General features: G+C 36.3%; 2 protein-coding genes across 2 annotated transcripts; both read right to left on the bottom strand.

Annotated features, from left to right (window-relative positions):
* Positions 1 to 519: 519 nt before the first annotated feature.
* On the bottom strand, positions 520 to 10,000 carry Tudor-SN (staphylococcal nuclease domain-containing protein 1). Its single transcript, XM_046635179.2, has 9 exons — positions 9,580 to 10,000; positions 8,858 to 8,976; positions 7,991 to 8,133; positions 6,782 to 7,288; positions 5,456 to 5,945; positions 4,587 to 5,217; positions 4,033 to 4,482; positions 3,647 to 3,850; positions 520 to 2,509 (listed from the first exon to the last, which is right to left on the bottom strand). The coding sequence occupies exons 1-9, from the start codon at positions 9,628 to 9,630 to the stop codon at positions 2,399 to 2,401; spliced, it is 2,706 nt and encodes a 901-aa protein (XP_046491135.1). The 5' UTR covers positions 9,631 to 10,000; the 3' UTR covers positions 520 to 2,398.
* Positions 10,001 to 12,539: 2,539 nt separating this feature from the next.
* On the bottom strand, positions 12,540 to 20,574 carry snRNP-U1-70K (small ribonucleoprotein particle U1 subunit 70K). Its single transcript, XM_046635193.2, is given in 9 exon segments — positions 12,540 to 13,170; positions 13,719 to 14,071; positions 14,694 to 14,937; positions 17,819 to 17,845; positions 17,848 to 17,892; positions 18,174 to 18,255; positions 18,561 to 18,623; positions 18,746 to 18,928; positions 20,264 to 20,574. Coding segments are annotated over 9 exon segments (1,302 nt in total). The 5' UTR covers positions 20,408 to 20,574; the 3' UTR covers positions 12,540 to 13,009.
* Positions 20,575 to 24,115: the final 3,541 nt, after the last annotated feature.

Here is a 24,115-nt window from a genome sequence, read left to right as displayed (position 1 = left end):
AAATCATTTTTTAGTTGAAATTTTTGTGATGGCGTTAAATACTATCTATCTTTGTATTGAACAAATTTAAACTAATTCTTTTCCTTTTTACGTGTCTTTTAATGCCCTTCTATTATTTCGATGACTCTTTTAAATTTAGTATGCAGATACAAAATTTTGAAGGCAGGCTAACAATGCAGGTATCTTCTAAAAGGTAAAACTTATGAATTTCAAATATTTAATTAAAAAAAGTGTGAAACATAGTGCATATTTCTGTCATACTGGAATGATTCAACTAAATACATGTAATTGTTCCATCTAAAAGTTTTCTAAGTATTTATATTTCAGAATGCATCTCATATTAAGAATTTTGAGTCTTAATTTGTTTCACGTCAATGCAATTCTTCTAAAAGAAAAAAAAAAGGCGCTAACGCCTTATCGTTCATAGTTGGAAGATAATAAAGTTTTGAGAAAGCATTTTTGTTACTCGAATTGAAAACTTCATTGCAGTATACATATAGGTAGACAATGAGCATGATATTTGTATTTAAGAAAAAGATTGTTCAACAGTTTATTGGTAATATGTACTGACAGCGCCCTATAACCCAGGTTTTGTTCAGTGTATGTATATAGACAGAATGGTTATAACAATAATTACTTCATACTAAGGTGTAAGTATTATGCAAAAAGGTAATATCCGCATGGGAGTTCGTAGCAATTAATTATTCTCCTGTGTTCAATATTACAATTTACTTAGTTAGATAAATAGATAAATATACCGTCACTGTCTTGTACCAATTATTACTTAATTACTAAAATTGATTGGGAGGTGATGAACATTCACTGAAATTGTATACAAATACTCGTCTAGCATGCAATCCCCATGGCCCTTTTCCATTTACTTTATTCTTATTTAGTTTTACTCGCAAATGCGATAACTTTAGGTTATAAATAACCATTTACTACGTTGAAAATTAATTAATTCTAGATTATCTATTTTGAGTGCCGCAAAATCTGTTGAATAAAAGTCCAAAACAATGTCTCATGCTGTTTCACAAACAAACCAGACTAGAACTTTGAGTCACTTTCATTGCATTGTTTACAACGAAACTTGTACTGAAACTGGAGGATGTATTTTGAATAAACATTTGGTTGGATATTATACAAGCACATTTTGCCGTAAATGTATCAATCTTACTACACGATTAGTGTAAAAGCAATTTAGATTATTTTGCAAAGGCATTTTAGCCTCTAATAATTTTCTTTTAATCTCAAGTGTACAAAATAGAAAAAAATATTGTACATAATGTACATATATTTATATGTATAGATGTGTTTAGGCAATAAAATGTATGGAATAAATGCGAGTACTGACTTCATCGATGCAATAATCATGATTTATGAATATAGAGATTTGAGTGTTTCAAAAGAAAATGCCAAAATTTTTTGTTTTTACTTTCCACTGTTTAAATTCGCTATTTTAATTTTAAAATACACATATATATAGAATAATTAGTTCAATTCAGCTTTAGCAGAGTTTCTTTGTGTATTCTGTAGATGCACAAAGCAGAATTTGAAAGAAAGAACCCTGATTTTTCACATGTGTTCTTTTAAAATATTTTCGCCACTCATTTCCTAATTTTTGGGATTCTAAAGAAACATAAAAATTTATATGCTTTTCCAACGGGAATTAAGATGCATCTCAGCACATTCTACCAAAGTTCAGATTTTAGGGGGGTTCAGATGAGAAGCAGCAAATTAACAGCGATGGATGGTTAGATAAAAGAAATAGATGACGGATTTTTTTGAAACACCTTTAACTATATACGTATTGATTATCGACTCTAAGGTCTCTATTAGTCCTATCACACCCAGCATCCATTCCCGCTCTCCACTCTTCAGTGGAAATTTAATTATTAAATATACTTCTATAATTGTGTAAACATCATAGTTACTAAGCCACGAACGATCTGACTTTTCGGGATGATAATAAAACATGCAAAACGTATGTCTGACATAAGAATAAATGGAAATACGTTACGTCAATGGCAACACAGTCTCATTAGATAGGGTAGTTAATATATAATATATATATATATTTATAAGGGGCAAAGATAATTGGCACCCTTTCTTGTCTTTCCTTTATCTATTTAGCGCTATTCACCTTTGCTTGTGATATAATATTTATATTTTATAATTTATACTTTTCGTTTTTTATATTATTCAAATTATGATTGAATCACAACCGACAGAACACACAAGTCCTACACTGTCACACATGCTTACTTGTAAACGTACATACATAATATACCAGTACTGTATTTATGTATTTATTATGCCAATGTTATATATTCTCTTCCGTCGACATTCATCTCTTTCTTATTTGTTTTTCCATGTACAATTTTCTGAGCAAAGTTAATTAACGACCAACACCGAACTCTCTAGCGTCATCCTCGGTAATATCTCCATATTCCCATATATTACGGTGACTCTTCTTTGCGTCCTGCTGAGCAGCTTGATAGTCCGCAATCTGCAAAAGGTAACAACGTTCTTGACAATCACATCGTTCTATACTATACGTAATTCGTAAGCTCTCATTCAATCATTCGAAAAAACTACAGGAATCAATTTTTCTAAGATTCACATGTGTTCCACCAACTTATTTGATCTTGATGTTTCAGAATCGGGTAAAAGTTCTTGGTTTATGAACGAATCGGGACTCGTTAAAATGCTTTTGAACAGAAAAGAAGTTTTTTTTACCCCTTCCTAATCATCTGGATCAACAACGAATTTAACTTCTGGTATGCTTATGGTTTCAGCCCCTCTAGAAGTTTGTCATTAAACTTGAAAGGTATTACTTTGTTGATCATAAAGTTCTCAAAGACAATTCATACCAATTTTTTCTTGATTAACTTTATATTGTGTGACAAAGGACAAAAGTTGACGATTGCGACGGGTATGAAGTTTGCGCCAGAGCGACACGAGGGCAGCAATCACACGAGTTGCAATCGCCAATATTAATTTAGTTTTTATAACAAGCGAATGAAATTTGGTGGGGTTTTGCGTGGTAGTTTTGTGGAACACTGACATGAAATTGGCTACTTTCGTCCTGCTAAACTGCTACGCAAAGCTGTACTTTTCATGGGCGTGATAAAAACGCGTTTTTTTTTCTTTACAAACAATAAATCATTCTCCAACGCATGTTTACAATTTTTTTCTAACTGTTTCCGAATTTTTCGTGAATGTTTTTATAATTTTTTCCTTTTACCCTACTTGATTAAAGAATAAAAATGTTAACTAAGTTAATATTGTTAGTTTTAAGAAGTTTACGCATCTGGTGTAAAGTTCTTAAAACTAATCAATTTTTTGAAATGCGTACAACTTTAAACGCGTTATCAGTAGCTTTCTGGAAATTCAAAGTGGTATTTCTTCAAGTAAAAACTTGTATAATTTAATAATATTTTACTGTTCAAGATGAAATTAATTCTGTTTGGACGAAAAATAGAATCATCAGATCATGCCGTTCTTTCAGAGTACTTATTAATTTACTAAGAAAAATATCATGTCCATTTTATAGGTAAAATTTGTTGACAAGAGTAGCTAATTTTTATAGTATAATTATTAAAAGAAGTGTAAAAGTGAATCAACGAATTTAGTTTATACGTACAAATTTGGCAAGCCTCTTTTCACGACGATTTTCGACCAGCAAAAACCCATCCAGAATAAGACCTCGTGCTACGTCTTCTTTAGTAGTAGCATCAACTAGGGTAGCAGCAGCAAGATTGTTGACTTTATATTCAATATTGAGTAGCAAAGGTTTCCCTGCTGTATCTTGCTGTAGCATTTCGATTGCCAGTTTTTTGTAGTCGTTCTGTAAAACAAGGAGGAAACAATCATTAACAAATACGTATACTTCAATTTGGAGCTGAGTAATCCTCAAATTCCAATTATGCATCAGATTTTCTGTACCGCTGAAGTGCGTGGAAGATATATATTTTCATGTCACAAGTCCCTGATTTCATCCTGACGTCGTTCAGAGAACAAACTACTTACATCGTTGGGTAGAGTGACATAGGCCAATACATATTCCGTAGCGAAAGGCTTATCAGTAGCAAAGGATCCTGGCATGGCGGCAACTCTGGTTACATTCAATGTTTCCCTGTTGCCATAGTCGACATAAAAAACACTGACGTTTGGTCCGGAAACTTTTTCCACTTTGGCACGATACCATTGATCATCCTCTGTAAATTTAGCAACGGCGAGATCACCTCGTTTGGGATTGTAAGCACCAGGAAGTGGGGGATTTGCCGCCAACTCCTGACGCATGCGAGATAGCAAGCCTTCTAGAACATCGCCTTGATCAACATTTTGGGCAAAAAAGTGAAGTTCTTCGGTCACTTCAGTCACAACGACTTTCTGGTAGTCTACTTTCCTTTCACCAGTTTGTACCTCTTCTTCAGGCTTTTCTGTTTCTACCTCAGCCTCGACGTAATCTTTCCATATCTGAAATGTGAAATTTACTCAATTCATTTAGTATCAATGATGATGAAGAGACACGATGAGATTCCTTTGCCTGGACAAATATCATGATCTAACAATGAGCTCACCTTAAGTTGTGCTTCTTTCGCACGTTCCTCAGCGACGATCAATTCTCTGTAAAATTCTGTGTGCTCTGCTGTCGGATGTACAGAGGCAAGACCTGCTTTGACAAGAGCCACGGACAAGTTGACTCCTTCTATCCATAGCCATCCAATGAAATTACCTCCCTTAGCGTCCATCGATATTACTTGAATCTCAACTTCTCGTTGCAGGCATCGTTCCTTGGTGAAGTTCAGGGCTTCCTCACCAAATGGCGCACCTTCGATGATGCCACCACCTCCGGGAACTGAGCGTGGTCCACGTGGCGCGTTTATACCCGCCAACAGGAAAGTTATCAGACACGATTCCTTACCCAAGTACAATCTTAGCCGAGATCCACTGGTTACAAACTCTACGATGGCTTCGTTACGTGAGCGTTGCAAGTGGGGCAGATAACGTTTAGCCTTGATTACATCTCCGGCAACATCCGTGATTCGATGCGCTAGGATTTTCTCTTTACCATGAACTCCGGCCAATGATTTAATGGCTTTGCTCTCTGCAGCTAAAAGGTCATTGTAATGCGATGATCGCTGATCGTCATCTTGTCTGTACCTCAAAACTGTAGCCAGTCCTTTCGATACCATCGCTTCAGCAACATTGCTGTAAGTGACAAAAAATATGTACACTGTCAGGTATTTAAACATTGGAAAAAATCACTTGCGAACAACAGGGATATTTTTAAGAATTTATGAAGAATCTACTGAAAGAGGGGAGCATATTGTAGTTTACAAGAAAGGATTTCTAAAAAGAATTTCACCTCAAAAACACAGACAGATCTCAATTAGACTGACATATTTGACATGAAATTGCAACTATTACTAAATTTTGTGCTACTCACATTTTGCCGATAGTGATGGTACAACAAATCTTTTCGGGGTAACTTTCCCTCGCAGGTTGGATGTAGTCGACAACGACTTTAACTTGCTTGCCGATAAGTTTCTTGCGGAGGAATTCACGGGCCTCAAACATCCACGGTATATCGTAAAGCTGGCGGAAATCTTTTGGTCTGGAGGCAGCCTTTCCATCTTCGCCAACAGGTCCTCGTGGAGGACGAATACTACTCAAAAAGACCTTCTTGGTAGTTCCGCACGGCGTCTTAACGATCAATGCATCTCCGGCGGCAATTTCTACAACTGTAGCTGTATATTCTCGCTCCTTGCCAGATATCTGGGGACCAGACGGAACGTAGTCTTTCCAAATACGCAATCTATTTTCTTTTGCACTCTTTTCGGCAAGGTACAATTTGTCCGCACCAGACTTCATAAATGCCATCGACCAATCGACGCAACGTGCAAATCCTTCGCGCAACAAAGCTTCGGCAATGTTTCCTGCATTTATATAATTTCGTAAGTTACATCAATTCAAACAGTATATTACTGATAGATCGATGAAAGAATCACATCGTTTTGTAGGGCACCCTTAGTTCTGATCATTCTACATAGTAAGCCAGGTGGAAAATGCCCATTTATATACCTCTACCAATATCTGGTCTCACCTGAATATTACTGAGTCAGATCATGGCAAAGGCTTTTTGTGATCTCCATTTATGCATCAATAATATTATTTGATTCCAAAATATTTCAATTTTGGCTATTAGAGTGTCTAGTACTAATAATATTTAAAATGGATTGACATTTTCAGGTTTCAAGGAAGGACATATTCATTTTTCCATAACACTAGAATGTGATACTTCAGTTTTGATTTAATACAGCACCTTTGTTCCATTTGTTCAATTTGAAAATTTGAAAATTGTTCAATGTCAAACCAAAATAGAACTTTTCACATTTTCATGTTGAAATCCGATGTTCAGGGATTTTCATTGAATTAAGTAATTTCTGGTATTTGAAAGAAAGACCGTTAGTTGTGAAATTGCAATTACCTATAAATATTTTGAAATAAAACGGTGTGTGTGTGTGCTATTACCTAGAAATTTGGATAAACGGAATATTGAAAATGAGTTTCAAATTCAAAAGCAACTACGATATTTTCACTAATAAGATTCGTAATTAATCTGCAATGCATTTCGCAGGCTATGTGGATGAGGGCAGTTTTATATTTTTTTTTTTTTTCTTTGGGGATATAACTTGTGCCACTTTTACACTAATTTCGAGAAATAAAAAATTCACTGAGAAAAATATGGTAAATTAATTTTCAAAGAATTTACCTTTCGGATGAAGAATACTGCCAACAAAATTGTTGTTATTAACTGATTCCAGTACAATTTCTACGTCCCTCTGCAATAGCCGAGATTCAACAAAGTAGCGAGCTTCTTCGGCAAAAGGTACAACAACAGAATGAACAGGTTTTCCTTCTTCAAGCTTGAAGCCCGGGCATCTTATTCCAGAGATCATCAAAGTTATGTGATAAAAGTCAGGTATTAAAAATGCACGCACGGTCGATCCATCTCTCACATGTTCAATAACAGCCTTAACTGGTTTGCCACCCAGTTTATCTACTAAACTACGAGGATTTTCGATGTTCCATTTGATGTCCCTAACGTGCTCAGATGAAGGGGTTCCAGCCCATTTCCCCTTACCCGCTGCCTTCGCAGCATCTTCTAATTCATGTAGGCGAGCTAATTCAGGTGTTACGTTACGGACGCCTTCTCTTCTAACTGTAACTAATCCTTCCGATACCAGGGATTCAGTGATGTTCTCACCAGTGGTTGTGTCTGAGGACCAATGATCAAATTTCCACGTTATCATCGCATAATAATCGGAAATACTGTATTTCAAGATATCATTAATCATTGCTTTTCAAATTACGGTCACATAAACACTTATAAAATTAACATAGAAATGAAAGTTTTTGGGAAATCACGATACAGGTTATGGGGATGGTTAAGTAACAGTACCAAAAGAATAGTGACATTATAAATACAACTCTTTTGGGCTGGAGCATTTTACACGACAAGATGGTAGTTGTTGATATTTTATATATTACCAGCAGACCAGCAGACCAGCAGAGTATGTTACAAAAATGCAAAATTGGCGAGATAATGTCATTAATTGAAATTATATTCAATAAGAATTAACTACAAAATGCTCATTACGGTTAGTCCGTATTTATAATAAACTTGGTACGTAAGTGAAAAAGAAAATTGTAACCGTGGTAAGACCGTGGTAGTATACACAGTAATCCAAAAAAGAGAACGTTTTGTAGTTTAATAATAGTTAAGCTCGATAATGTGAAAATGTGCAACAGAATTTAAAAATTAAACTTAATTCTTGCCTTTCTCGAAAACAGGCAAACCACAGTGATAATTGATTCCTTTATATCGATTCCAGTCTTAAAATAAAGTCTGATAATTCTGGTTTGACTAGTCACAAAAGTAATACAACAATTTTACGTTCAATTAATCGGATATCCTCACCTTTTCCCAACCATACAACGCCATATTCCCTGGTAGCGTTTGGAGGTTTTTCAGATGTGAATATTACTTCTTGTCCAATCAACTTCTTACGCAGGAATTCTCTAGCCTCCCAAGCGTAAGGTTCGTCTTTAGTTTCGTCCGCACTGCAAAGTACAAATAAAAGAATCTTAAAATCTGCATTCAAGAAATCTTATCGAATTGCTTTATCCGTACAAATTGAACCATTTCTTTGTTTCTTCCCAAATATCTTCAGTTTGATATCCACTGAACATTTGCCAGATTTTAATCACTAGTAAAAAAATTCTAGCTTTGTTGTAAATTTGGTTGCTTCGCGAAAAATTCGCTTTATACATGTTACTTGAATTCCAACATTTAATTCCCAAGTTTTATATTTTACCACGAATTATACTTTTATAAATTCACTAGGGATCCGTACGAAATTAGTTTTTTCTTAGGAGTCTAATGAATTGATTACCCTTTAATTTTAGCCATCACACTCTGCAAATCAAAAATGTGCATCTAGAGTCAAACCAATGTTTCTTAATGAATTTTTAGACATTGGTATTTTAGAATAAAGTAATCAAAGTATAAAAAAATGTAATTAAATGCAAATGATGTAAGAGAATGTTAACGATTCAAAATTAGCGCATTCAAAATATTTTTGAAAAACTGTCAGAATTCAATGTCTATAACAATACTAATAGAATCTATCGCAGAGTGTTGCCTAGGAATCTGAACTCTTATAATAAGAAATGAATTAGCATATTGTTTTAATTGTCAGACTTTCAATAAATTTCGCTATGTTTTGCAACGATTCCTGGATCATCCTAACTAAAAACCTTGAAATTGCTAGCTTTGGATACTAACTTGTTATATGCTCGGCGAGCCAATTTTGGTGCAGTCACATTGGACAGAATCAACTGCTTTTCGGGGGGTGGGCCACCTTTTGGTTGGCCTCGAATGATGATAGAATCACCCGAATTGACCTGAAATTGAATCAAAATTATCATCATATAAAATAGCCGGTAATAATTGTGGCAGAATTTGATTTTCCTTTATCGGGACGACATTTCTCAATGACTTTTTATGCAAATACAGCATTGAAACAAATGTCTAGACTCACAGATGGTCACAGCAATGCATAATTGGTGAGTATTTTTTGACAAAAGCAATGACTCGAAATAGTTCTTAACATCAACTCGAATAGATTTATGGTGAAACAGTTTTTTACAAGTAAAATTATTCGAGCCAAGGTGAGATTTCTAACCTTTTTCGCAACGGGTGAGAAGAAACACAATTTTTTTTTTTTTTTTCTAATCATCTATTTTCCACATATTTTCAGTGCTGTTTGTGACGACTGATGTCGATGCGATTGGGGTAATTAATGAAAGGTATGAAAACACCGTTATGATTTTAACAGGGCCTGATACCATATGCTTGGTTTGACCACCATGCTTCTGCCAGCAGGACAATGTTCGGAATTTGCTCGTTGTATGAAAAAAAGGTGAATGGCTTGAAGGAACGTTTATTACCGTATTGCGAATGCGAATTATTCGTGACTGATGCATTTAACAAGATTTATTAATTACCTGTTTAACGATGCCATGCTTCGTTTGTACTTGCGGAGCGGCCGTGCTCATCGTGGAGTTTGTTCGGGTAACCCTCACTCGAAAAGATGAAATAAATATAAATAAAAAAAAAAAAAACTAATAATAATACTACACGCACACGAAGAGAGAGAGAGACGTGTTATCGTCGTATGAATAATCAACGACTTTTCCGAGTTTCACTACGCGCTCCTCCCTTCAGAATAATAATTTCCCCACTGCTTGGCAGGATATTCAAAGGGAATGCTGCATCTTTTACAAGGGGGTCGGTTCTCTATTTGCGGTTGTTACCACGTATTTCGGACCTGGCAGTGCTAGGTTCGGCACCAGCGCGATCTCCACAACACACGGATGTCAACGGAACTTTTACTTAATGTTGGTGGTGATGTGGCAACACGCGACACACGACGCGTCACACCTCTGACGACCGATTCTCGAAGTTCGTATTTTCGTTACGACACGACATCGCAGCCCAGCTGCTGCTGTTTTCACTGCTTGCTGCACGTGTTACTCCCTGAACTACGGAGTGTATAGAAGAAGGGCACTCTGTAATGGACGGCGCGTTCAAAATCTAGTCAAATAATGGTACGTAGGATAACCGACGTAGCGCTGATTGATACAAAATTGAATGTGAAGTAAGATACACAGTTACACTTATATCTAACTAACTTCAGGGCACGGTCGTATACATATACAGGTCTGAGAACTCTCATATATTTCGTATACCCCACAGTGTGCATCTGTCTGAGGCACATGTTTCCCTCATTGGTCGCAAAAGCGCGGAGCGCTGCAATCTCGGGGGCACGTGTGTGACAGAGACAGAGCGATATAGACCGTGGCGGGGCTGTAATGCGCGCATGCCCCTCCATCACTAGCGACGTGGCGAAATTTGGAAATATCGGCCTCAGTTACAGGCACAGGTTTTTGGACGGAGTGCCCAGACCTGTATACACGACCGTGCTTCAGGGGGTCGATTATGTAATTTCACTTTTCACATATCCCACCATCCAAGCATTCTAATTTTCTGATTAAACGTTGTGTATCAATCAGAATGCTTGGGTGGTGGGAAATGTGATATTACATAATCGACCCCCAGATGAGCAACTTACGTTTAACAGCGCCTACCTTATTTGACCCAAAATCAGCTTACTCTTCATAACCCTAAAATATCCCTCCTTCTGTACGTTCTGTACACTCTATATCCTGAACTCGTATCTTACAATTTACGTCAATCGGATGTCAGCTTGTCTTTTCTACCGTTTTACATATCACTCTCATTACTATTTTCGAGATTTTTTCTTGTTGCATACGCATCGAATAGAAAATACGTACAGTACTTATTATATTAGATAATACTTGGAGATATTTTTCGTGGATAACAGATCAAATTGATCAGTTTAAATATTAATATTCAAATTTTAAGTTGAATGTTCATAGGCTCGTTTTTTTCACTAATTGTATCATTTTCTATTTCAAATGGAAAATTTACGTCTAGTAGTAAAGCTTTCATAATTGATTCCCTTTTGAGTTACAATACTCTACTTATTCTACTTAAATCTTTTTCAAACTTTTTAGTTGACATATCAGAGTGTGGTAATTAATTTGGTAAAATATAAAGAACAAATTTGATACCATTATGATTATTGGTTCTTATGATGATTTCAATTTACCATTCGGAACATCTGTACTATTGTTACACTACAGTGCTCTCTCATTTTCTGCAAAAATTCTACAGACGATTTGTCACAAAAATGAAAAATTATGCTACGATAATATTTATTGTTTTAATAAACGCTCTTTTATTTCTTAAGAATACATGGCTTTCCTAATTTTTTTAACGTTTATTATTGCATAGTTATAGGTTTTGATGTGTTATCCTGTATTTTTCTGTGATTGTGCATCAATTTTGGATTAACTCTAATCTGATTCGAATGCTCGGTAAAATAATACTAAACTTTAATAGCGGTATCACTGACTGCACTTGGTGCGCAGTGAGTGCGATTTTCCAAGAATCTCGCATCTGCTATTGGTTAAAAACTGGGAAAATTGTACTCATTGTGCAGAGTTGAAACCGCCGCTATAATCCGAATCTGACCCGGTGCGGACAAATTGCGGTTTCTCTAGCTCAGCGATGTTTCTATTGGTTAAAAAGTAGTGAAGCAACACTTAGTTTTAACAAGACAAAACGGCACCATTTTCAATTGGTTGAACAGCATGCACACTGAGTGCAATTTCCTATTTTCAACCAATAAGAAAAGCGGAATCCTAGGGATTATTGACTGGGCACTCGGCGTAGCCACTTGAAATGGCTCCGTCACTTAAATCAGTTGAACAAAAAAAAAAAAAAAAATTACCTTATTTTAATATATCATAGTTGGAGATTATGTCTACAGTCACAAAAATGATTAGATCGCCGATTGTACTGTGCGAAGTGCAAAAAAAAAAAAAAAATTATTAATAATAATAATAATCAGTTTTTATTTATACAAATATAAACCTCGCACGAAAACTCGAAAATTCACAAACTATTTCTTTGAACATCGACGTTTCTCTATTGTGTCTATAGATATTTTGTAGAAATATGGTGAGTACAGTGTATGTGAGTGTATAAAAGTGTATTGATTTTTTAACTAATATCGAATTCCACCGAGAGAAAACGTGCGAACTGACTGAGAGTGTAATTCCCTAGTTTTCAACAATGGAAACGCTAGGAAACTAGGAAAATTGAACTCGGTGCGCGCTCTTTCTGTAAGTCGAATTGGCCATAAGTAGTTTCTCAGGGATATAAATGGTTTATGTATTACAAATGAAGTATTCGTATACATTATATATTAGCAATTTTTCTGATCGTATACTAAATTTGATCAAAGTTCTTATTAATTGATTCAAGAATAGCAAAAAAAAAAATGATCATCAACCGCGGAGATAAGCCAGTCCAGAAATAGCAATCACATTTTATTTCTATATGTATTAATAAGCTACATACAGTAGTCAATGTCAATAGTTCAAATGATAGAATATAGTCCTATATACATACCGAACGATGCCTCATTAATTAATTAGTAAATACAATTGCTTGATCTATTTGAATTAATTTAGGTGTCTGCACGCCAATGCCTGTTACAAAGTTCGAAATAAACGAGTTGCAAAGTAATCCTATTTTAGCTTCGTTTCAAATTGATCAAAACTTCGCGTAACTATACGATAACGTAGTGGTAAAACACAACAAAGATGTGAATATTTCGTCCTTGCCAGCTTACGATTTAGCGTAATGTAAGAGCGTTTCACACCAGAGGTTTAAGTATTCGATAAAACATTGCGATCTAGTTATAGGTACAATAAGAAGTATAGAAGAGAGGTGATCCTTTTCAAATATTTCATCATTCGAGCAACGTAAATTGAATTAAACAGCTTAATAATCTTGGCCTGATTCATAATTGTTATATTGGGATTGATCAGGGCGACCATTACTATCTCCGTCAGGGATCCGATATTTTTCTTCATGTTCATCTTCGTATTTAACAGCTGCTTCATTGTATGCTGTTGTGTAATTATTACTATAGTCCGGATAATCTGCGAAGGAGAATGACAAATTAAAAAATATCTCACTGACGGCAGAAGCCGAATTAATCTCAAAATATATCATGCAGGGTTATTCCAAAGAGTTCGTACAAGTAGTTTCGTTTTTTATTAGTCCTGAAACTTTTTATTTGCAGTGACTGGAAAAATTTAGACCTACGAGGAATATGAGCTTCATTTTCTCCAAGATCAATATCTACAATCATTTAGCTTCCTAGGCGACAGAAAGAAGAGAACAAAACTCATTGAAGGAGTACGTCGATTCACTGTTTCGAATTTTTACGAGCCTGACAAATTCTCTGAAACTCTTGAAGTACAGCCGACATTCGGGGACATTTTCATAGCATTGCTGAAAGTTTAGATTAACAAATACCCTGGTTGTTTCTAATTTGAAAGTGAGTTTCACCGAATTTGGAACTTGGTAAAATCTTGAAAGCTAAGCCGCAGTAGATTTGTTACCTTAGAATTGACATATAATACCCTGCAATATATTCAAAACTTGCCGATGAGTAAACCCAGCAATAGCAAATAACTACGCTTACCATCGAGTGGCTCTTCCTTAATGCGAACTTCTTTAACGTCCTCGTCTTCACGATCACCGCGATCTTTGCGTTGCTCTTTGCGCTCTCGATCACGATCTCGTCGATCACGTTTGCGCTCTCTATCGCGTTCGCGATCTTTACTGCGGGATCTCCTGCGTTTGCGTTCTCGGTCACGATCTCGGTCGCGTTCTCGCCTTTCACGAGGCCGCTCTTCTCTTTCAATCTCTTCGATGTCAGGGTCAGGAACACGCTCTCTGCTGCGTCTACGTTTGCGATCACGAGATCTGCTGCGGGATCTCCGTTTACGGTCCCGCGATCTTCGACGCTCTCGGTCCAAGCCACGGTCGCGGTCCCTTAAAAAACAAGGTTCATGAGATTAGTATAAAAATCAAGACGACAGTACAATGAAGAGTATGCAAAATGATGCTTTCGTTGCTCATCGTCCATTTCACCATAAATATATTTACTTTTTTCCCCAGTAACATGCAGTTTTTTCAAATAGTATGCAAGAAAAAGTAACCGATTAATTTTTCTGTAAGTCGTAATCGAATATTTCATCTGTTAGAACTTTCTTACAGCAGATTTTTTTATATTCCAAAATAAACTGGTGCAGTATTTAAAGTTAGAATGACTTTGTTTAACTTAGTTACAGCTAGTAGAAGCAGAAGTGGTTGGCATAGGGTACAGATCAGGTCGTTTATCACAAGTTTTTGAAATTTTGCAAGTATTCCATTTTAAAGATTTTTGTGAAAAAAATATTTTTCACACACCAAAACAGGGAAAACTGGTAATATTTTGTTACATAGAAACGTTGCTCAAGTTTTGCTTACTTTCATTTTCGAATGCGAGTCATCCGCCGTAAGGTTTAGATGATAAAATGTCCCCAGAACAACACACCAGTACTTATTCAAGTCTTTTAAAAAAGATAATTTTAATATAAATCACTATTTGCAAAGTTAATTTTGTGGAAGTCACCTGTCTCTATCAAGGCCACGCCCAGTGGCTTCTCGTTCTCTTTCAAGCCGATAACGTTCTCTTTCACGTTCGTTGTCTTCTCTTCCGGAGTGTTTGATATTGACATCAGGACCGCCTCTTCTGGTACCCCCAAGACCACCACCAAGTCTCCTAGGTAGCCAACCCTTAACTGTCCTTGCTCGTTCCACATCAACCAACACTCTTCGACCATCTATTTTCTTACCATCCGCATGTTTATACGCAGCTAAAATGATTAATAGTTCGTTTTCAAAAGATCCAACAATTTCACACGTACCTGAGTGGGAGCAAATTTTCTCTACCTAAAATTTTCTCGATAATTTGAATAAATAACCTTACACAGCATAAAGTTTTTCACTGTGGCTTTACAACCATCAGATTACTGAGCTGTACCCACGTAAAGAAAGTTCAATTGATCAAACAAATAGATCATTTCATACACGTTTGTTCTTTCTTTTATAAAATATATGCAGTATGAATAATGATTATAATGATGGAAAAATTCATTCAGACGGTCTGCAATGTTGTTTTATTGTTTTTCTGTTCTAACGAAAGCGTCGGAATTTAGGAATCTTTTTTATCATTTCGAATTGATTTCTAAATTTGATTCGATGCCCCTACTCAGGTAGAAATAATTGTGCCTTTTTTTAATGATACCTACGTAGAACGGGGAGCTGGAAATTTTATACATTTTCTCCAATAGATTTTTTTTTTAAGAACCAACACGTCTTCGCATTCAAGTCATCTTACCCAATGACTACTAGGATAATTATACGTATGTATTATTCATCAACAATAAAGGAGATGAGGCTCTTATTCGTTTAGATGATTGACATGTTATTATATTGTCTGGAAGACTCATGTAATATTTCGGAAAGTAGAACATAGTAAAAAAGTCGGAATTAGTCAGAATATTCTATATTTGACACAGGTTATGAATACGAGTGCAGGGCGCGAAGGAAATCTGAGAATATATTCTGTATGATTTCGCTACGCTTTTGCAATCGTTGAAAAAGATTATTGAATGTTAATACAGAATTTCGGACTGTTTTCCAGCAAAGTTTTTTTTGCTTTAGTCTACTTGTGAAAAATTACAATGCGCTAGCGAAGATGAATATAATAAAGTCATCTATGAACGCGTAGATGCCACAAGACCTTAGTTCTAGTAGGTTACTTCATTTTGTCAAAAAAGTATAGCAGATACAAAAAATACCTACCGCGGCTACTTACGTACGGAAGTTAACACAAACTCTAGGTACTTTTAATCGTGAATCGAACTTGTAAGTGACTCGCGGGGATAGAGTAGTAGGCCAGCGCGTACGCTATTCATTGGGAAGGTGCCCAGTCTTCGTATGTTCGTTCAATCTCCAGAGAAGATTATTTTGTTTTTTTACCTGGTGCGCTTTATATTATTTTTACTTACAACCAAACCGTGCGCATTTATTTTAATAATTTATACTTCTAACTTGTACTCGAGTTTAACATTACATTAAATTGATGGGCGATTTAAATCGTTCTATCCCATTTCTATTCTATGTTCTCGTTACTTTCTTTTTCTTCCTTTCTAATATTTCTTCCTAAAAAGGCATCTGCTCACAGAACCATTCTACTTACTCATACATACACTTGTTTTGTTAAGACACTCTGGGGGTGGGGGTGGGAAGTGAAATTTTGTTTGAAAAAAAAAAGCAATGTACGGTTAATTAGTATTCCATACAGAAATTGGAACATATCACTGGATTGGTATCCGAAAAATGACAATTACTACGTAGTTTTGCTGTCATGATTAGTTTGAAATATCTTGTGTTTTCACACAGCTGGTAGCAGCAGTCATTATAAGTGCTTTTCATTTTATAGTAATGATAACAGTCCGGTGTGTTGCGTTTTCAGTAATTGAATCAACTTGATATTTTGGTATCTGCATTTAAAAGCTCATCTTAGATTTTACGGAAGTATAAAACATTTTTAGGATAGATTATAGTTTTATGTAATATCAAGGACCTGAAAATTTGAATAATGCTGTAACCAATGTGCCTATTTATCATAAAAGAAAACGTGACAATGTAAACTTGCTACCAGCCCTGTTAGCAGCTACAACACAAGTACTCTATATTTTTGATCATTGCAATTACTTTGGTGTTATTTATATCAACATGGCTTTGTTAACGTGCCGGTTTAATAAAAATGGTAATATCTGCAGTGGAAGGACATTTTTTTCACGTTGAAAACCATTCTATGTCCACAGAATTAAATTTTAGTTGCGAGTCTTGAATTCATTAAGGACACGAGTCATCCACGCCAGTATCATTAGTTGTAAAATTAGTACCCATTTCAAGGCATAGAAAAACAAGCTGCTTCAGGCTAAACATGTGAAAACAAAATTTTACAAACTACTGTAAGACATGGTGGGATAACGCAATGTTACTTTCATACAGTAATCCAACGTTTACAAGCAAGAGATTTCATTCGATTTCAAAAATAAATATTCAATGATTTTTATCTGATTTATCAATGCTTTATATAAATATATAGCATTCAGCATGTGACGGTTCAATTTTCGCAGCAAAAGTTTTAATATGACAAGTATATTTTTATATATAGGCTTGCTCTGTCTTCCTTGCCCTTAAAATTTGAGTTGGCTTATGAGTGACCCATGTCCTCGACTTGAGTATAATTCAAATAAGTGTTTCAAAATCTTTAAAAAGACATCGACTAGGTAGAATAAGAAAGATGATTCTTTCAGTCTAGTGAGAAAGCGATATTGGTGATATAAGCGATAAATGTCCATTGACCACGTCCCTGAACCTCCTTCTGTTTATTTGTCAGTTTTTAAAAAGTTGAACAATTTCGATGTGGAACACCAATTCAGCGCACAGCATTTTTCTTTCAAATATATTTTTAGGTATATTATGAGGGGAGGGTGTTCCTAAATTTTACGTGACCAAGGGCTAACTAGTTTGACGAGTGTTTTTGGTGGTTTTCTTTTTTCAATTTTCCCATCTGGCTCATTCAGACATTAAAATGAAACTGAACCAGGTAAGGTAAACAGGGTAAGCATAGAATCTAACAAACGTTGTTGTATGTTGGATCTTACCACACATACAAACCTATCATATCAGGCAGGTTCAGGGATTTTGCATGGAATAGTGAACGGCACTAGTTGCCGGCAGCGGCCGCCACGCTGTACCAAGAACAAGATAAAAACTGTATTAATCAAGACAGCCAATATTGTTTTTTGTGATTCGTTTACCATATGTGTATTTTTAGTAGACAGTAGTAGTCCTGCACGGATGTATGGCGAGACCCCCTTTACCGTTCAGGTTTAGTATCAATGGAAATACATAGTCTAACTATAGCCCAGCCCAACTATACTATCTGGATGTGATTTTAGGAAATATCGAGTTTCTTACTAGAGGGCAATAGAGACTTTTGAGAGGGCTGTTTTTTCACCCGGTTACTTACAGTGCATGTCCCTCTCGTGTTCGTATTCGATGAACGCATAACCCCTCGGCTTGCCATTGATTGTATTATGGATTACCACAATCTGTAATAAAACATTCATTAGTTATTACAGAAAATTTCCACGTGTTTAGTATTCAAAACCTGTTACAAAAGAATTAGAATTTAAAAATTTATTTCACGTTTTCGCTACTTATCAAGTGCTATTTCATGTAGATTCAAAAGTCAGTACAAAAAACTATAGTACGTTTATGGTTTTGAGCAAATTCTAAAAAGTGTAAATTTAGATTAAAAAGTTCACTCGTCGTGTGTATTTCCTTGATGTTCATTCCAATATCAAGAAAAAAGAATTTCATGCTTACATAAGCAATTATGTATTATGCAACTTACTTTCTTTACAGGACCATAAACCTCAAATTCTCTTCTAAGCTTGGATTCCGAAGTATCGTAGTTCTGTAAAAAGTTAAATACGTGTGTATCGCATCACTTAATGGAAACAAGTGGTGAATAGGTTAAACCACAACTTGATTACATCTGAAAATACAGAACACGCACATCAATCACGAGTTACTTACTATGCGTGCTACAAAGAGGGTTCTGAAAGGGTCGGCAGTGACATTGGGAATGCCCGCTGGATCCCAAACAGCAATTTCTTGTTCAAGTTTATAGGCAACTTGTTCTGCCCGTTCTCTTCTACGGCGTTCCAGTCGTTCTTCACGAGTCTCAACACGAACTGGAGGCGGAGTATCTTTTGGATTCTAAAACATAAGCAGACTTCATCAAACCTAAACGATTCATCAGATATTATACGACTTGTATTAAATTCTGCAAAAATAATTCTTAAAAATGTACCATTACATTAACGTAACTCCAATTTTACAGTATCTAATTATTGGCAAATTTCGCTCACTTCAATATCATATATAACTTGTACTTTCTGCTACAGTACAGGTCAATAATTGATATAAAGTACACGTAATTGCGATTCAAGGCGATATGGAAAGTTGGAACGATGCATTATACTCAATATTGTATCTACATATTCTCTACATGTGATATCATGATTTTGACAAATGATCACAAGTTTAGCTCTGAATGTGTAAAAAAAAAAAAAAAAAAAAAATGATGTGGTAATTTCGAACATTCCAAATATTTGATGGGGGAAATTTTTTGATTGAGAGTAGAATAAGCTATCCTTCCGTCATATAGTAATAAGAGTCTTTATGTTTTATCGTAGGTTGGTATTCATAACCACATACACATGAGGTGCAAATTATGTGAGCAGTTTCTGTCATCTTTAGAGGTTTACAAAATACATATGAATGAGTTATTGTGCGATTTGCATATGGTTACACTTGCCAGTAACCGTGTATGGACTGTACATGTCTAAAACGATCCATGTAGGTTTACTCTGTGACGCAAATACAGCTGAAAAAACTTGCGCGAAAATAGTAGGTGCAACCATCCTCATTCCAGTTAAAGAACAGGCTAAAATTTATAACGTTACTGTAATAATGCATTTTTATAAAAACTCATTATTTTACAACTCTATGATTTTCTCAAATTTAGGGAACCATTAATAAAGCACAAAGAACTTTTCCATTTACTCTAAAGGTGCAAAATAGTAATTTTTGTTTCAACGTTTCGATGCGGTAACGTAACTAATTTCAGCTTCGTAATTAACGGTTATGTTTTATTTCATACATTAGAAAACTGTTCAAATTCATACAGACAGATGAAAAGTCTCAACTGTGGTAAAACTATAATTTTCATCTAGTCATTCGGAGTGACATTTCGTTGATAGCGATGAATGAGGGTATATGGACAAGTGAAGAGAAAAATGCGTGCTAAGACGTGGAGCGAGTTGAATCAATTGCGAGTTGATCAATTCCGAGCACTCCTCTTAAAAGCTTCGTTAGGCGCATTGTAAATGTGGGTAGGAACTTTACGACCGCGTAGATTGAGAGGTGCGGTTTTAGAGTCGCCAATCTTTGATGCTTTGTGGACAGTGGGTATGAGTGTAAATTTTGACGCGTGCCGCCTCGGCGATGAGATAAATATCAGGCGGGATTTGTAACCTGGTGTATACTGACCTCGAAGAACTTGAGAAAAGCTCCGACCCCGATATATCCTCCATTCTTCTTTTCGTGGGGTAGCTTGTTGGCGGGTGGAAGGTACGGTATCGGTTCTCGCGGAGCGAATAACGCGAGTAAATTCGGCGGTAAAAACTGAGTCATCGTGAAAAGTACGCTCCGCTAACGGTTCTGCATCTAAAGGAGAAACCGTTTCCCCTTTACGACGGGAACAATAGACGACCGAAAACCAACTTTACGACCCGAGGCGAACCAAACACACACTTTACAAAATGGCGGCTCGGTGTTTCTCCCTTGTCTCCCGATGCGGCGCCGATTCAACGATGGAGCCCACGCATGCGTTCGACGCCTGCCCCCTGGTGGTATTTTATTCAACTACGCGCGATGCGAAATCCGCTGCCAACTCTAGAACGAAGAACGAAATTCCCTGCAAGGGTGTTGTTAGCAGCGTTGCCAACCTATCAGACGAATATTTCATTGAATGGCGCTAAAATGATTCTCTAGCACCCGTATTCATAGTCCTTCCTTGAGGAACAAGGATTCCTTCTTCTCATTTCACGTTTCATGAACAAGGAATCCTTGTTTCTCAATGAATACGGGTGTAGATTTCTCAATTGCGCCACAATAATTTTTCATGTTTCTAATTTTCAAAAGTGACGTTTGACGGTATTGAAACTCAAGAAATACAGGAATACATAATATATTTCATTTTTTCGCTTTATAACATGGACAATTTTCCTACAAATGTATAATGATAATTATCAAACGATCGAGGCAACACGGACAGATTTATATCCTAGAATCTGAATTGTAAGCACAAAGATATTTCGAACTTTGACTCACATAACATGTTTTTATTTTTAATATTTAGGACCACTAACTTGTCAAACAGATACGTTTGAAAATTGTAGACGCTATCTAATTGGTGCTTATTTTCTCAGGAACCTCAGAATTGGTTGATTTTTAGTCTGTTATGGTTTGATTTCACAAACCATTTTTAGAGATTTCGTTGTTAGTCTTGAGATTTCGTCAGAGATTTTCAGATTTTCTGATTTCAAATGAACAGCTCAGATGGTTGGTCAATATTCAAAAATCAGCCAATCGGCAATTTCTTTTAAAAATTTCATTTCCAAAATGTGGCAAATAAAACGCACTCATGGAACACTCTTGAGGAAAACCTGGAATAGTCAGCGATCTTCGTTTTGCGTGTCATTTAGGAAAAACAAACACACAAACAGGGTTGCCAATAATCTTAGAGTGTGAAATTTTCCGACTTTTCCAAGTTTTCCAGATCCACAATGGTAAATACACAACTAGTGTATATAAATTTACCTGGTTGTGAGGAAGTTAGCACGAATCCGATGCAAGGGTACGGAACGTGAAAAAAAGTTCAAAAAATTCTTATCATATTTATCAGAAATACCTGCATCGAGATGTAGCTAGTTTTTAGAAAAATTCTGTATCATTCCGAAAGTTGGAATCATCCTAATAGTGTTTGCGAGTTTTCTTAAGATATTCTAGAAAGTTTCTGTAAAGAAATCTTATCGTTGACCATCTATTATTCTTTCGGAACTTTATTTTTGATTGAAAAATCGAAAAATTTCGAATTATCGTATTTTTAACTATTTCTCAGCAAGTCGAGTTAGAGGTGAAAATCAGCCGGAGAAAACTCATATTTTTCCAGAAGTCTATTATGAACGAGAAATCTGAAAAAATCTTCAGATTAGAATAACGGTGTAATTTAACTATGACGGGTGATACAGATTTATGAAAATCTGAAATGGAACGATAACTTCAAGTGTGTCGACTCGCAACAATAGCGTTCTTCTGTAGCTTCATACTCTTTGTCAGTACGCTATAAACACAGTCAGTAGCTTTTACATAATGCGCTTGATGCTCACCAACAAGTGCAATTTCCCTACATTGTGGCCAATAGGAAAGGGTGTGTGCTATTAGGGAAATTGCACTCACAACCAGTGCGCATCAAGTGCGATAAGTGGAAAGTCCTCCAGCACTTTCCAGAAGTGTATAAAAAGAGTATAACAGTGGTAAAAATTTTGTATAAGCCACGCCGAGGTGTCATCTCAGCTCTCTTTTTCTTCTATTTTAATTATTTTCCCAAGACTAGCGTTACGCTAATTGTACGAATGTTTTTACAAATTATAACGTTATTCGCGACTTGGGAAACATTTATCACTTGGACTGCAAAAATATTACAAGTTTTAGATATTTAGATTAGAAATATTAGATACCCATGCTGGAAAAAGACAGCATCTATCATGACGGAGTATTCAGGACTTTTAGATACTTTAGTATCTACAGTAATACGTATATTAAAGTATGTGTTCCGAATGCCTGATACCTACGTAATACTAGTAAGTAGTATAAGACCGTGTCGAGTTGACGTAAAATTTAATCATTTATCACCAACAGCTATATTCTGATTGTATTCTATTTAGTATTTGTGAGAAGAGAAAACATGATTTATCGATTTTAACCGGGAATTCGAGCAATTCCAATCTTTTTAATACATCGTGGAAACATCGAGAACACCATGAAGAATTTTTTCCAGAGGTTCCAATGATTGAATATTTTTCTTCGCAACAGTGACGATACAGTACTTATGTGTGGAATTTTGCCAAGTTGAAATTGATCACTTTGAGGGCGTTTATTATAACCTTGTTACCTCGAAGAGGAAACAGAATCATATACACTTTGTATAGTTATTCAGTGTTCGAACAACTATATATTCATACATACAGCTGGCCATCTAGTTTGCGGCAGTCCAGCTTGGAAGGACGCTACCATAAATTGTCCGTCGCAATAAATCATGTGCAAGATAATGGGGTCTGGCCTGTTGGTTCTTGTCCCTTTCCTTGTATCTAGATACCTTCAGAATCGAGTAGCAGGTCGGTTTTCCGCTTATCGACTGAAAGTGTGACGTAACAACACGAGGCGAAGCAAGCGTGCATTAATGCTTGCCGGAAATTACGGCCCTCTCTCACCCCCGAACCTCGGGGCGCCAGGAGGGACCCAGATTCTCGCCTTATGCGTCCCTATAGAACGATTCTAATGCTTTCGCGCGCCCATCGCCCTGCATCATTGCCTATTTCACCGCTCGGTTATCTCTCGACTCGCGTGATTTCCCAACCCCCGCATCTAGGCTCTACATCCCATCACTCAAATCGAGTCACCCTACGAATTAAACGAAAGCTATTTTTATCCCAGCAATTCGTTCGCCGTCATATCGTATACGTATTCGATTGGCCTGGGTCAGTTTAGGGGATATGCTCCTTCGATTCACCGTGTTCGATGAAAAATGCTCGGAACACAGGGTATTGGATTCTAGCATGTAACGGAAGGTGCAGTTTTACGGTACAAAATATGCTACTCGAAAATATTCCTTATATAACGCGAGCGTGTTATACGCCTTTTCCAATGCGTGTTTTCCGTACACAAAGTACACCTTTCTATGACGGTCGATTGAGTTTACGAATAACCATACGCGGAGTACTGAAAAGACCACTTTTAAGTCCTAGGAATAAAAAACCGTCTTTTCTGTACTGCGCGCATGCGCTGTTGCGAAAAAATTTGGCATTGCGCGACCCTAACCTCAATTGCGTGCGTCGTGAAAAAACGCGTAATATACTCATATTATATGAAGAATCGTGTGCATCAAGGAGGCAACGGTATTTTAATCTTCCGTATTCATATCGCAAACCTATGCTCGGCCTAGAAAAACCGGGTTTGCCTACTCTCGTTTCTACACTGAGAGAAATTAGTAGCTCCGATTACCGCTCAGTCCTTAACTATTTTCATTTTTTATCACCATCGAAAAATATAGTTCTAGGT

The sequence above is a fragment of the Neodiprion pinetum genome, chromosome 7 (genome assembly GCF_021155775.2).
Source record: "Neodiprion pinetum isolate iyNeoPine1 chromosome 7, iyNeoPine1.2, whole genome shotgun sequence".
NCBI classification, from domain to species: Eukaryota; Metazoa; Arthropoda; class Insecta; order Hymenoptera; family Diprionidae; genus Neodiprion; species Neodiprion pinetum.
This window is presented reverse-complemented; position numbering and strand designations above follow the sequence as displayed.

Bases quoted from the DNA above. Each gene is read 5' to 3' on its own strand.
- Tudor-SN (XM_046635179.2), bottom strand. From the start codon at position 9,630: ATGAGCACGGCCGCTCCGCAAGTACAAACGAAGCATGGCATCGTTAAA. The intron at 8,977-9,579 runs GTAATTAATAAA...ATTCAATTTCAG, and splicing joins AGCATGGCATCGTTAAACAG to GTCAATTCGGGTGATTCTAT. The intron at 3,851-4,032 runs GTAAGTAGTTTG...CTTGTTTTACAG, and splicing joins ATGTCACTCTACCCAACGAT to AACGACTACAAAAAACTGGC.